General features: G+C 41.4%; 1 protein-coding gene across 10 annotated transcripts in view; it reads right to left on the reverse strand.

Annotated features, from left to right (window-relative positions):
- Window positions 1-1,879: 1,879 nt before the first annotated feature.
- LOC116458447 (coiled-coil domain-containing protein 144A) overlaps window positions 1,880-14,368 on the reverse strand; it is a 97,155-nt gene continuing 84,666 nt past the window's right edge. For 8 of the 10 annotated variants that reach the window (XR_009211037.1, XR_009211033.1, XR_009211036.1 and 5 more), the window contains one exon: window positions 10,341-13,233. Coding sequence is in view for 1 of the 10 variants with exons in the window: in XM_058431242.1 (XP_058287225.1) it covers window positions 13,223-13,233 (11 nt within the window). In the remaining 9 variants the exon portion in view is untranslated. Of the gene's footprint in view, window positions 3,361-10,340; window positions 13,234-14,368 lie in introns of those variants that run through there. The other 2 variants (XR_004245324.2, XR_004245325.2) reach the window with 2 other exon arrangements.

A 14,368-nucleotide genomic window follows, 5' to 3' on the forward strand; every position in this document is an offset into this window, starting at 1 on the left:
CTCTTCTTTTATGTGGCTTCCACTGATTCAGTCAGGCCCACCCAGGTAATCTCTTGTACTTAAAGTTGTCTTGTTAGGGATGTTAATAATTACATCTGCAAAATTCATTCACAGCAGCACCTAGACTAGTGTTTGGCTGAATTCTAGTTGGGTGGCAGAGCGTGGGATGGTTGTGTAAAGGAAGAAAGAGTTGAATCTACAAGCTCAGTGTGTCTGATACTTTTGGGGACAAAGGTGAGAGAACAGTAAAAGCAGAAACAATAATAAAGCAAAGGTGGGTTGTGAGAAAATAGAAGAAGAGAAGAGAGAGAAGAGAAGAACAGAAGAGAGAGAAGAATAGAAGAAGAAAAGAGAGGAGTTTTAAGTAGTCTTGACTGAATTGTACATTTAATCTCCATTATGATTCTTCTGTCAGTCTAAATAACACAGAGAGACTCTCTAAAAGAAAAGATGTTTAAGAATAGAGGATTGCAGTGGCAATACACATGCCATTGTAAACTATGCGTGTATTCAGGGAGGTAACCCGAGGTAAAGGAAGATAAAAGTTTTTAGAGGAAAAAGTGAGGAGGATTACGTATTTGTCTTAAAATAATTATCCTTGGCTACAAGGATCAATAACAAGGATGATGCCAGTCTGAGGTTGGACAGAGAGCTGCTGGACAGATGTCCTTGCAGAAGTATTTTTTTTTTGTATGAAATTGTGATGACCTTTATGTAAGGTGAGGTTTTATAGAGTCTTTTTCATTAACAGGCAAATAAGCATAAGAACCCTCTCTTTGTGGCCTTCCCTGACTCTATTTGTCAGGGGTTTCTTAACATGAGTGACTTTATTTCAATTCTGACAACTTTCACATTTCAAATAAATATTTAAATGATTTTTCAAAAATTACCTTTGATGGCTGCACATTTCCCTGAGCTTGAACTGCATAGAATCCCAGAATTTATTCAGGGTACAACTGTTCAACGAGGATGTTGGGCCATGATCTCTAAGGGTCCTTAGGGTCCTCACTGACACTTTAGGATGAGGCTCTTAATGCTGCCTTGGGTTTTAGAAGCATTCATTCTTTTTTCTCCAGAGAATAAGGAGCTGAACAGAATATGATGGTCTTCTGTTTCCCAGTCCATTGGAACGTGGTATTCTTCCTTTCCCTTATGTAAATACCTCTTATGACCAGGTCCTTACTATGCATACAAAACTCCACATGACCTGGCCCCTACATACCTCTTATATCTTAGTTCCTACCACCATTGCCCTCGTTCATTCTGGTTTGTACATAATAGTCATCTTGCTGTTCCCCAAAGATACCAAATGTGTTTCTATGCCAGGGCTGCTCCACTTGCTGATTCTTTTCCATGGAATCCTCCCTACTCAGATACTCCCATGCCTTCCTTCCTCTTGCTTTTTGCTTAGCTTTATGCTACTTAATACTTTTTTTTTTTCTATTTTTGAGAGGGAGTTTCAATCTTGTCACCTAGGCTAGAGTACAATGGCACAATCTTGGCTTACTGCAACCTCTGCCTCCTGGGTTCAAGCAATTATCCTGGCTCAGCCCCTTGAGTAGCTGGGATTACAGGCACTTGCCACCACACCCAGATAATTTTTGTATTTTTAGTAGAGATGGGGTTTCACCATGTTGGCCAGGCTGGTCTCGAACTGCTGACTTCAGGTGATCCACCCACCTCGGCCTCGCAAAGTGATGGGATTACAGGCATAAGCCACCATGCCAGGTCTACGCGACACTTCTTAAGAGGGGAGTTCCATGACAAAACCTATTTAAAATTGCATCTCCATCTCTATCCCCTGGTTTATTTGTCATCATAGATAACAATACTGACATTTTATTGAGCATTCTGTATTTATTCATATATTTACTTCTCCTTACTCTCCTTCAACAAAGCGCCAAGGGGAAATTACCTTGTCTTGCTTGTGGCTGTATTCCCAGTGCACAAAATGATGCTTAATAAGTATTTGTTGAATGAATAAAGAATGAACAAATGATGGGACTTTATTGCCCCGTCACTTTGGCAGAATCTCAAGGAGCATAACCCAATATAAGACAACATGAGAAATAAAAGAAATGTAGGCATCTAAGCTCTCGAGAGATTTCAGACTAATGGAGTGCAGAGTGTGGGGGAAGGAAAGATAGATGTAGACTCAGAATCTCTGTGGCATGCTTATAGTTTGACCTGAGTTCAAAATGGTGTGGGTGTCTCCCTAACTGAGAAATACTACTGTCATCTACCATTTGTCTATTGCTTTACTGTGTACACACTAGAGTGTTTCTACACGCTATTTCTTTGATGATGTATGTGAAAATTGATATGAAAAGCTGAACTTACAAAATAGACCAATTAAAGGGTGACTGTTTGCATTACAAAAGAATTCTTTGTGGTATAAAAGGATTAGCTGTGGGGTTTCTTTAAATAGTATCTCCCCTAGTGCATTAAAGTGTTTATTTGTAGATCATTAACTACTTGACCAAGATGCTGCAGGGCAGAGTAGCTTAAAGACAACTGGTCAGGAGGCCCTACCAGTGGAAGATCAATTAAACTCAAGACAAAGTGCCTTTGAAATAGTACTTCAAGTCAATGGGATAGAGGATTCAATTACCTAAATTTGTTTCATCTGGGTAGGGAGTGCATGCATTGAGTGAACAGCACGCCTGTGTGTTCTCAGTCACATAGAACCAACGCGAGTGTGTTCTCCAGTCTATGTGCCTAAACTCTGATATGTCCAGGGTCATAGCTATGTTTGGCCTCCTTTTGGTTGTGCTTTAATTAAGAGGTAAAATTATTAAAGTGGCAGATGTTTCCAGCCCGAGGACCTGGACCCAGTTATATCAAGCAGATGGTCCCAAGCAAGACAACATCCTTTAATGAAGAAGCATTTGCAATTCATGAGCATTCATGATGTCCATTTCTTTCCCTCTCCAATGTTCTGCTTGTCAGGGGTCCCATTGTGTGGCCTGGGAGCATGATGAATTAGGCAAACCCCTTCTGGTTTGAGACATACTCTTGCACTGATGAAAATTAAAAGTATTATCTCCCAGAAGATCAAGAGATTCAGTTCTCTAGAGTGGAGACTTCTGCCCTCCTTCCTATCAGCCTGGTGACAAGGCTGAGAGTCATCATCTGTGTCACCGGCATTTCCCAGTACGTGACTTGGCTCTGAAGACCCAGAGCTGTGAAAGAACTTACTTTCTCCTCCATTTGATTCCTGCATCGTTCACCTTGGGGTCATTTTGATCCTTTACCAGGAGGACTGGCAGGTTGAGGCTCAGGAAAGACTATTATTTGCAGGCAAAATATTCTGGCTGGATACCAGCAAGGTTGGATTCCTCTTCTGATGTCCAGTGTGACCTAGGGCAAATAACACACACACACACGTGTCTCTGAATCAGTGTCTTCATTTTTATGTATTCATGTATTCAATAAATAGTCATTGACAGTCTACTCTGGGCAAGTCAACTGAGTAAAAAGGGGGATAATAAAACTTACCCTCCTTACTTGCAACAGGACAGTGAGAATCAAATGAGATAATTGAAAGGATGCTATTTAAAATAGTCATTAAGTTAATGTAGGAGTCGATAGTGATATAAGGCGAGGACATTACGCCATGGACTATGACCAATGAGAGAAAAATACCTTGGTCATAGACACATGGAATAAAGCCAGAGAACAACAAAATGTTGGGTTTTACATTCATAGATTGGAGTTCACGTTTATCCCTTTTTAAAAGCCTCCATCTGTAAATGACAGCTAATATTTATAGAAAAAATCTCAGGTGCTGTAAATTCAAGTTCTCATGCGAATATCAAGTAGAATGCCCAAAAGAAAATCCAGGGCAGGACTGGCCTGGAGCCGTGATGACTTCATAGGTGCGTTGTCTTCTGTTTTCCTCTGTCTAGCAGCCCTTCTAACACTTTTGCACACCTCCCAGAGCCCACAACCTTCTCTGACCTCTGAGTTCTCAGTCTCCTGGCATTTTCACAGCACTTTTTGGGCAAATGATGGTGATTAAATACTTCTTTCGGAAATGCCCTGGTTAGGAGATGTATCACTCCCTTCTCCACTCCAAAGGCTTCTGTGCCTAATATCTGTTGACTGGGAGCTGAGAAACCGTCAGATGAACTCATTCACTCTGAGGCATAAATAAGCAGCATAATCTGGCTTCAGTAGAAGGAGTTCATTGCCTTGTTTCCTTAACTGTCACATGGCTCTACTGTATAATGTGCCATTGACTGGATAAGAACTCCTCAAGAAAAAGGAATTGATTCATCAAATGTATAATCAGTCATAGGCATATCCCAATTTAAAAAGTTTTAATATACAAAAACATATGTATTTTTATCAAAGAAAGATAGTACAAAAGATCAAAGATTTTCATGAAACCTAAGGGTGGCAATGTAGTGTTCTGCACTGCGTCATGTTAACCTGACTTTATTACATTTCATCCCTGTGAGATAAATTAAGGGGGAAGGGAAGAGGAAGCAAGTGATTATGGCAAAAAGATTTTAGAATTCATTTTAGAAATTTTGGGGGTCTTCTTTCATAAAACTGTGAAAATATTAGCAACCTTAGAGTGGTTGTGGGAATTAATAACAAAGGATTGTTGTGAAAATTAAATAAGGTAATTGAGATAAAGGGCCCAGTATTTGTCCTGACACATGTGTTCAGTAAATATTAGTTTCATTCAATCCACCCCTTCTTGTTATTTTGTTCATAGTGATTGGCAGCTAGCATAGGAAATATGGAGTAGAACATGTAATTCACATAAATCAGGTGGAATATGAAACAGTTATTAAAAATGTTCATTGATGAGGAGATAAGAGAAATGAGAAGAAGGTAGGCTGCAGTTATAAAAAGGTCAGCACAACTTTGCATGCAAGTGACAGAAATCTAGCCCAAAGTACCTTAAATGAGGTAGATAATTTATTAGCAATTACATTACAAGTGTAAATGGAATATCCAAGAAAGATCTGGCATCAGGCACATATGGTAACAGAGCCAGTAACATCAGTGTCAGGATTCTGTCTCTCTCTTCATATCCTGGAAATTACTGCCTCTGCCTGGCAACTTTCTCAGATAGCTTCCTGCCATAGAGCTGCAAGATGGCCTCCAGCAGCCACCAGCCCATATGGTCCGTACAGCCCATGACCCCTGAGAAGGAGGACCATCCTTTCTCATAGCTCCTATAAAGCCAAGTTCTAGGGAAGACGCTCCCTCTGGATCACGTGTTCATCTCCAGACCAATGTGAGTGGGGACTGGACAACTGATTGGTGAGATGTAGGTCATGTGTTCACTTCTGTGGTAGTGAGCATGACGTGAGCCCCACTAAAACACACGGATGAGGAACAAGGGAGTGGTTTCCTGAGGCAAGTCTGCTGGTCAGACGAATCCTATGTGCAGTGCAGTTTATACTTGAGTAAAGATGGTGGCTTGATCCCACACATTTAACTCTTTATGGGTGGATGCACGTAAGTCTCAATGTTTAAAAGTTATCATATCTATTTAAAAATTAAGAAAATTTTGGGCCAGACATGGTAGCTCATGCCTGTAATCCCAGCACTTTGGGAGATCAAGGTGATATGGAAGGGAGGCAGAGAAGTGCTGGGTAGAAGAGGGCATGGTCCCTGATAAGGGCTCCACTCCCCGGCCTGTGACCACGGACCTAGGTGAGGACAGGCACTCCTGCCTTCGCACCCAAATGTTGCATTTCCCAAGACCACCCTGGCCCACTATGCCCCCATCCTGTGCCTATAAAAACCCCCGAGACCCTAGCAGACATGCACACAAGTGGCTGGACGTTGAGAGGAATGCACCACTAGGCACCAGCCCACTGGCAGGCCACCGACTGGCAGAAGCAGAATCGTGGAGTTTCGCTGGGGCAGTTGGAGGAGAGCCCAGGCCATTGAGCAGCCTGACTCCAGGGGAAAACCTCCCCACTCTATCCCCCTTCTGCCTTCCCTCATCTTCTGAGAGCTACCTCCACTCAATAAAACTCTGTACTCATTCTCCAAGCCCAGGTGTGATCCAATTATTCCAGTACACCAAGGTGAGAACCCAGGATACAGAAAGCTCTCTGTCCTTGCAACAAGGTAGAGGGTCTAATTGAGCTGGTTAACACAAGCCACCTACAGATGGCAAAATTAAAAGAGCACATGGTAGCACGTGCCCACTGAGGCTTCAGGAGCTGTAAACATCCACCCCTAGACACTGCTGTGGAGTCAGAGCCCCACAACCTTCCCGTCTGTATGCTCCCCTAGAGGTTTCAGCAGCGGGGCACTGAAGAAGCAAGCCACTCCCTCTGTCGCACACCCTGCGAGGGGGATAAGGGAACTTTTCCCATTTCAGGGCCAGGTGGATCCCTTGAGCCCAGGAGTTCGAGACCAGCCTGGACAACATAGTGAGACTCTGTCTCTACAAAAAATAAAAATAACGAAAAATGTGTATCCATATTAGTACATGACCTCACACTAGACACTAGACACTTTCAGTTGCATGTGTTCAATATACAAGAAATGTGTTCAATATACAACATTAGGAGAATGTTTAAACTAACATATATTTCCTGTGTGAAAAAGAATGGCTCATTTAAGAAATAAATGCCTTTCTGATCTAAAGCATCCTTTGATACCTTTTAATTTAGATCAGAAAGGGATAGTGGAGAGGGTGGGTATTGGGCCCTGTGGCCATGCAGGGATGGGCTGGATGCAAATGCTACCTACACCTCTAGGAAAAGCACCTCATGTTGGAGGTCGCACAGTGGGAAGTGCTCTGTGATGCATACTCCCAGGGTGGTCCTGGCTGGCATGAAGCAGGGGAGCTGCCACAGATGTGCCCCAATAAAGAGGCATGGTAGTGGGCCACCAGCCCACTGGCTACATATCTTCCAATTGCCACAACAAAGATGAAAGAGGAGTTCTGTGAAGAAAGGAGTAAGCTCCCTTATTCTTCCTGCTGCTGGGTCTTGAATCTGACAAAATGATGCTAGAGTAAATTTAAGCCATTATGTCCTCAGAATGATAAAATATTAAAATGGTAACTATGCAATTTCTGAGAAAAATCTATCTCTACTCCAAATACTAGATCAACCTCCTTTGAAAGGTTAGGAAAAAACATAAATCATAGCCATTGGAAAAGCTATAGCTTCAAGAAAAGAACGAACATGAGGATAAAACAATGCTCTGTCTTTCAACTGGTATTTTTATGAGACTCAAGGTGACACTGCAGCTATAAAATGTGCATTATGAAGAGAAAACAATGTGAGATTGCATGAGGATGAAACCACCGTCAAATTTCAAAAATGGAGGCAGCAAACAATGTTTTGATTTGTGCTGAAAGTCATCAAAATTAGAACACATAAAAACGATGAGAAAATAGATAAATGTTATGATGAACTGATCTAGGAACGTTTATCTATATATTTTTTCCAAATTAAGGAATTATCCACTTCAGAAGGCTTGGTACAATACAAATTTTATATGTAGGCTTCTTGAGCAGATAAGCGGGCCTGGCTGATATTGGAAAACTAGGAGCTGTCCCAGGCTTGGGTGGAATATTAAAGAATTCTATGAATGACACAGAGGAAACTTTGAAGCACTCTTGGACCAGAAGTGGTTAGACTCTAATTCATCAGTATTAGCCAACCCTGATGGCCAGACTGAATTCTGAGATGCAAGCTTGGATTTCAGATACCCCACTGACCAAGTGAGAACCTAGTTGTATTTCCTCAGGGCACTAGATCAATGTATACTAGCTATTTTCCCATGGCTGTTCCAAAGCAAAATTTTCACCCATGCAGTAAACTCCTTTGGCTTCACATTAGTGTCCTGGGCCTTGGGCTACACTGGGTCATAGGTGTGATGCGACCGATCGGGACATATCTTTAGCCCCATTTCTGTGGCCTTTACCATCAGAATCATTCCTGCAGTCATCTGATTTCTTCCCAGCCCATAGGTAAAAAGATTCAAGAAGAAGTTAAGTTTTTCTTCTTGAGATATCTCTGCTAACTCAGAATATTCTAAATTAAGTAAAATGATATTAGGAATTTTGTTTTTTTCTTAATGTGAAATTGGATTTTCACATTTTAACTGGATTAAGACAAAAATGAAGTATCAAAATACACTGCAATGTGAAATATAGATTCTAAATGGAAAGATTTGTATCAAGAAAACAATTGTGTATGGTACAGTACCATTAAATAACATTTTGAATTGTGTTAGTAGTTTTCAAATATATCTTCTTCTTCCTCCTTCCTCCCTTTTTAGATGTCAATGCAAAGTTGTCATCTGTCCTTTTTGGGAGACTGTCATATATTCTGAAATTATATTCTTGTTACTTATAAGTTTCTCTTTTTAAACAAAGTGATAGTGATGGTAGAAGATCACCTTCAAAAAGTTCTATCTTGGCAAAATAAGGCAACTGTGGGAACAATTGTTTCTAATAGATCAGTACCTCTTCTCTGCCTCTTCTGTTTACCTTCTCATTAAGTATCTGGCGGTCTTTGAAGGGCCATGGCCAAGGTGCTTTTTCCTAGGTTCTGGATAATCGGGACTTTTTTTTTTTGAGATGGAGTCTTGCTCTGTCGCCCAGACTGGAATGCAGTGGCACGATCTCAGCTCACTGCAACCTCCACTTCCTGCGTTCAAGTGATTCTTCTGCCTTAGCCTCCCAAGTAGCTGGGACTACAGGCACGTGCCACCACACCTTGCTAATTTTTGTATTTTTAGTAGAGAGGGGTTTCACCACCTTGGCCAGGCTGGTCTTGAACTCCTGACCTTGTGATCTGCCTGCCTCAGCCTCCCAAAGTGCTGGGATTACAGGCATGAGCCACTATGCCCGGCCAATCAGGACTTTTAATCTGGATGAAAGAAAATATTTTCCTTGTGGGAACTGCTGCTCTTGTTTCTTTCTTATTTCAGACTCCTGTGTATGTGTCTGAATTCTTATATATGTATTTATATAATTATTTCAAATATTATATTTTTTAGTTCTAGAACCTCCATGTGGACCTTTTATTATTGTCGTTTTTTTACTGAAATAATGATTTGTTTCATTCGTTGTGAGTATATTTTTATTTATTTCCTATAGCATAATTATAATGATGGTTTAACATCTTAATTCAAACTCTCCATTATTTTATTTCTTGAGAAGGGGTCACATTTTCAGTTTTATGAATTTGTCATATAATTTTGAAATGTAACCTGGACATTAAAAATGTATTGTGGAAACTCTGGACTCCTTTATATTCTTCTTAAGAGGATTGATTTTTGTTTGTTTTAGTGGGCAATTGATTTGATTAGACTAAAACTGAACATTATGTTTCTTGGGCAGCAACGTGAATTTCAGTTCAGTTATTTTACTCTTATCTAAGCTGCTTGGGGTCTGTCCCACACATGCATAGGGAGGGGATTAGCCAGAAATTTGATCTAAGTATATATTCAGGATTTGGTGGTCCCTCTATGGCTCTGTCCTTTCTTTTTCTTTCCTTTTTTTTTTTTTTTGAGATGGAGTCTTGCTGTGTTGCCCAGGCTGGAATGCAGTGGTGTGTTCTTGGCTCACTGCAACCTCCACCTTCCTGGGTTCATGCCATTCTCCTGCCTTAGCCTCCCGAGTAGCTGGGATTACAGGCACCTGCCACCATGCCCGGCTAATTTTTTTGTATTTTTAGTAGAGACGGGGTTTCACCATGTTAGCCAGGATGGTCTCGATCTCCTGACCTCGTGATCCGCCCACCTCAGCCTCCCAAAGTGCGCTGGGATTACAAGAATGAGTCACCACGCCCCGCCTGGCTCTGTCCTTTCTAAGTCTCCCTCCTCACTGTCCAGGGTTTGTGGTATCCTCAAACTCTTTCTAATAGTTCTTTGTACCAGAAAAAATCAGCAACTTTTTCATTAAAGCTTCAGCCACCCCTATATGGTAAAGATTAGGGCCTGGCCTCAGCCTAAAAGTTGTGAAAACGTGAAACACCCAGTGCCATTCCCATTTATCAAGTGTCAAGGCCCTTCTGGTACATGCCTACTTTTGGTTTCTCTCCAATGCCTTTAAGTAGTTGGAGGAATTTAGAAAAATGTTTTAAATATCAAATTTTAAAAGTTTGTTCAGAGTTTATAGTTGTCATCTGCAGGAGGGCTAGTCCAATAGGAACTAACTCAGCCATACCAGAAATGGAAACCATTCCTACAATTACATAATGTGCAGAATCAGTGTTTTTAGTTCCAAACGACAAAGCTCATTTTAGCAAATTCAAGCGGGAAATAAATATATTGAACAATATCAATGTATGAGCTTGCTAGAGCTACCATAATAAAATACCACAAAATAGGTAACTCAAACACCAGACATTTATTTTCTCACAATTATGGAGGTCAGAAGTACAGGATCAAAGTGTCAGCAGATTCAGTGTTTTCTCTGGCATCTCTTCTTGGCTTGCAGCAGGCTACCTCCTTGCTTTATTCTCACATCGCCTTTTCTCTGTGTGTGGGCATCCCTGGTGTCTCTTTCTCTTTTTACAAGGACACCAGTCAGGTTGGAGTAGGTCCCTACCCTAACAGCCTCATTTTACCTTAATGGCTTCTTTAAAGTCCTTGTCACCAAATACAATCACATTCTGAGATACTGGGGGTTAGTGCTTCAACATGAATTTCGGGAGGTACGCAGTTAGCCCATTAACAATCAGGTACCTCACCCATTCTCCAAGAGGGCCAGGGAATAAGGCTATGGAGACAGTTACAACTACCAGTTTAAGGCATTTGAGAGTTTCCATGGAGATGCTGTTACTATCACAACTAAGCATAGAGACCTCAACTTGTTACTTAAATCTGGGCATTTAAAGCCAATGTAGCCTCTGAAAGTTAGATGTTGTGTTCACTACCTGCACCAGAAATTGCTCTCAATTGGTGCCTGTGACTTTGCATCATGAAGTCCCAAAGTCTCTTGTAAATAAATCTTACTGGTGATGCTTAAGTCACGTATCTATGCCCTAGCTACATGGGAGTCTGGGAGAGTGAATTTCTGACCTCTCCCTAGGGGAATGCAGATTAAACAATGCAGTTGTCCCCAAATTTAAGAAAGTAGTACATAGTTTCTGGGTGGCCAAGTATAACAAAAAAATATTATGCCTCACGAATCAATTGCATAAGAACAAAACTAGTTTTCCTTTTTATTTACTTACAAAGTTTTTGGGTGTCATGCAAAGTTTTATTATTCTGAAAGTTCTTCTGAATGGATGAAAACAGGAAAAGAGAATTATGCAAATAGTTCCATGCTAAAAAATATAAAGCTTTTAAGGAAATGAGTGATTTTTAAAGGAAATATTAGTTACTAAACTTGACTGAGGAAGAAGAAACCTAAATAAAAAAAACACCATGAGAAAAATTTTAAACATTTGTCAAAGAACCATCTTATTCCTAAAATACCAGGCTAAGAGGGCATTAGAGATCAGTTCTTTGACCTTCAAGGAATAGGAAATTCTTGCAATATTTAATGTGCTCCAGAGCATAGATAAAAATAGCAAGCTTTCCAGCTCATTTTGTTAAGTCAGCTTAACCACGTGTGTCAGTCAGCTTCCCAGCAGGCAACAGATGTCACACTCACGTTAGGCAATAACGGCATGGGAAGGGTGTGGAAATGTCAGCTGGGTAGTGCAGTTCTATTACCAACCCAAGGCTTGAAGGGGTAGGGGAAAGTTTCCTTCAGAACCTGGAAGGAAGGCCGGACAGCAGCTGCGATATTTGCTCCTGGGACTCAGACAGCTTCTGTTGACCTTGCAGAGAAGGGGCTGGAAGAAAAAATGCTCCAGTCTCATTCTCCTTCCACCCTGAAATTTTCTTCCTGAGTTTCTCATTGGTCAAAGCCAACCAGAAGCCATAGGTCAAGGGAGTCACTGATGTGGTTACCCAGCTAAAGAGCTCATTGCCCTATGCACTAGAAGCCAGTGCTATGACACTGGGGTTTTGAGACAAGAAAAGCTTTTTATTGGAGGTAGACCAACAAGGAGACAGCAGTCCAGCTCAAATCTGTCTTCCTATGCTGGCTTTATGGCAGTACTTTTATTAGCCAAGGTTTAATGGGTGGATTCTGGGATTAGCAGGTGATTGGTGGAAGGAAAGGGGAGGTCTCATATGTCCTCATGTACACACAGTTATCCCTTCATGCCTCCTCATGGGTCACATGTGCAAATTCAGGGGCCGTTAATATGAAACATGCAGTGGAAATTTAGGCTGTGAGGTCAGCAAGCTTGTTCTGCACAAACTCCAGTCAGCCATATTGGTTCCGGCCAATTTCAGCCAGTTTTGTTATCTCATAAGCAAGGGAGTTTCAGCATTTCAGCAAATTTTTTTTCTTCTTATCTGCTGTCTTGCAAACTCAAGAATTTCTGTTAGTTTTTTGTGTCTTTAACTCTTTGGGACACTAGTTTCAATGTGGTTCATGGCAGTCAGCGTCCTAGGGCAGAAAGGGGATCAAGAAAGGAAGGGGGCGGAGGTCTGCAGGAGTAAACCAGAGTCATATGGCACTCCATGAAACCACAATACCTGAATAAAACTGGAAAAGTATAGCACAAAGGACACACATGGAGAACAATCTAAGCTGTGAATATAGATGCAAAATTATTGAAACAAGATCTTAGCAAACAGAATTCAGAATTTTATTATAATACTATTAGTAAGTAATGACTTTGTATTAAATGGGATGTGTTTCCAATTCCATTTAATTTTCTTTTTAAAACTAACTGTTATAGGTACATAGTAGTTATATATGTTTATGGGGTACATAGATGTTTTGATACAGGCATGCAATAAGTAATGATCAAATCAAGGAAATTGGGGTTTCCATCACCTCAAGCCTTTATCTTGGGTTAGGATCATTCTAATTCCACTCTTTATTTTAAAATATATGATAAATTATCAATAACTACAGTGATCCTATTGTGCTACCAAATTCTAGATTTTATTCATTGTGTCTGTGTTTTGTACCCATTAACCATCCCCACTTTATCCCCTGCTCCCTGCTACCCTTCCCAACCCCTGCTAACAATCTCTGTTTGGTTTTTCTTAGGACCCTTGTTTTACCTTCTTCTCTCCCTGATGACATGCTTAATTGGTAAGTGTCAAAGAGGATGCCAGGCCTGCTGGATCTCTTTTGGAACCGGCCTCTCCTCAGGGTGTAAGTTTCCTTTGCTTCTCCATGGAGCATTGCACCTGGGAAGGCCCATAGGCTTCAGGCTGGACCTGTGACCAGAGGAGAAAATGCTTGATTCCCAGGGCAAAGAATTAGCAAGTCCATGTGGTTGTACATCTAGGCTCTGTCATTCAATCCCACTTTTATCAATAATCAAGCTAATATTATCTCCATTTGACACATGTCTTTTTTTTTTTCATTTTGAATTTGGGAGGAGAAGAATGAACAGTGTTAATTTCTTGGCTTTAACCAATAGATACCAGTTCCACTTACCTCTAATCCCTCTTTTGCCAGTATAAAAGAAAAACAAATTACTCAATAATACTGTTAAAGCACAGCAAGGAAGGCTTTATTCAGGAACATTGCAATAGAAATAGGGACCACAACAGTAGAATTTTGCAGTGGTGGAGAGAAAGTGGGCTCAACTCCAAACACAGCATGGGCAAGTGGGATTTACAGCCAAGGAGTAGAGTCAGTGGGTAGAAAGTTACTAAGAGGATGCCAGGCGTGGTGGCTCACGCCTGTAATCCCAGCACTTTGGGAGGCCGAGGCGGGTGGATCACGAGGTCAAGAGATCAAGACCATCCTGGCTAACACGGTGAAACTCCGTCTCTACTAAAAATACAAAAAAATTGGCCGGGCGTGGTGGCGGGCGCCTGTGGTCCCAGCTACTCGGGAGGTTGAGGCGGGAGAATGGCGTGGACCCGGGAGGCAGAGGTTGCAGTGAGCCGAGATCACGCCACTGCACTCCAGCCTGGGGGACAGAGCAAGACTCCGTCTCAAAAAGAAAAAAAAGAAAGTTACTAAGAGGAACATCGGGGTAAGGGGGATTCTGGATAAACTGACCTAAGAGCATTTTTGCTCAACACAGACCAAGGTGACCCGATATCACCTGGGTGTTAGTGGAGGATGAGGAATCTAATCAGATATTGAGGGTGATCAGATATTGAGGATGAGGGCCTCTTGTTAAACTGACTTAGCAGAGTTCTTTGCCATGGCTGAATCTTACATGGAAGTACACAGATGGCCCTCGAAGAAGGTTCAGGAGGCTGACTAAAGTTTGGCCAAGCCAAGAATCTTTGTCACCAGCCACTGCCACTATCGTCACCCCTAAACAGCCACGTAGCCATTGGGAGGCTGTATAAATATTGCCTCTGGCTAGGGAAAAATCAGCAAGAACAAAGA

This window comes from Hylobates moloch, unplaced genomic scaffold (genome assembly GCF_009828535.3).
Source record: "Hylobates moloch isolate HMO894 unplaced genomic scaffold, HMol_V3 SCAFFOLD_19, whole genome shotgun sequence".
In the NCBI taxonomy this organism is placed as follows: Eukaryota; Metazoa; Chordata; class Mammalia; order Primates; family Hylobatidae; genus Hylobates; species Hylobates moloch.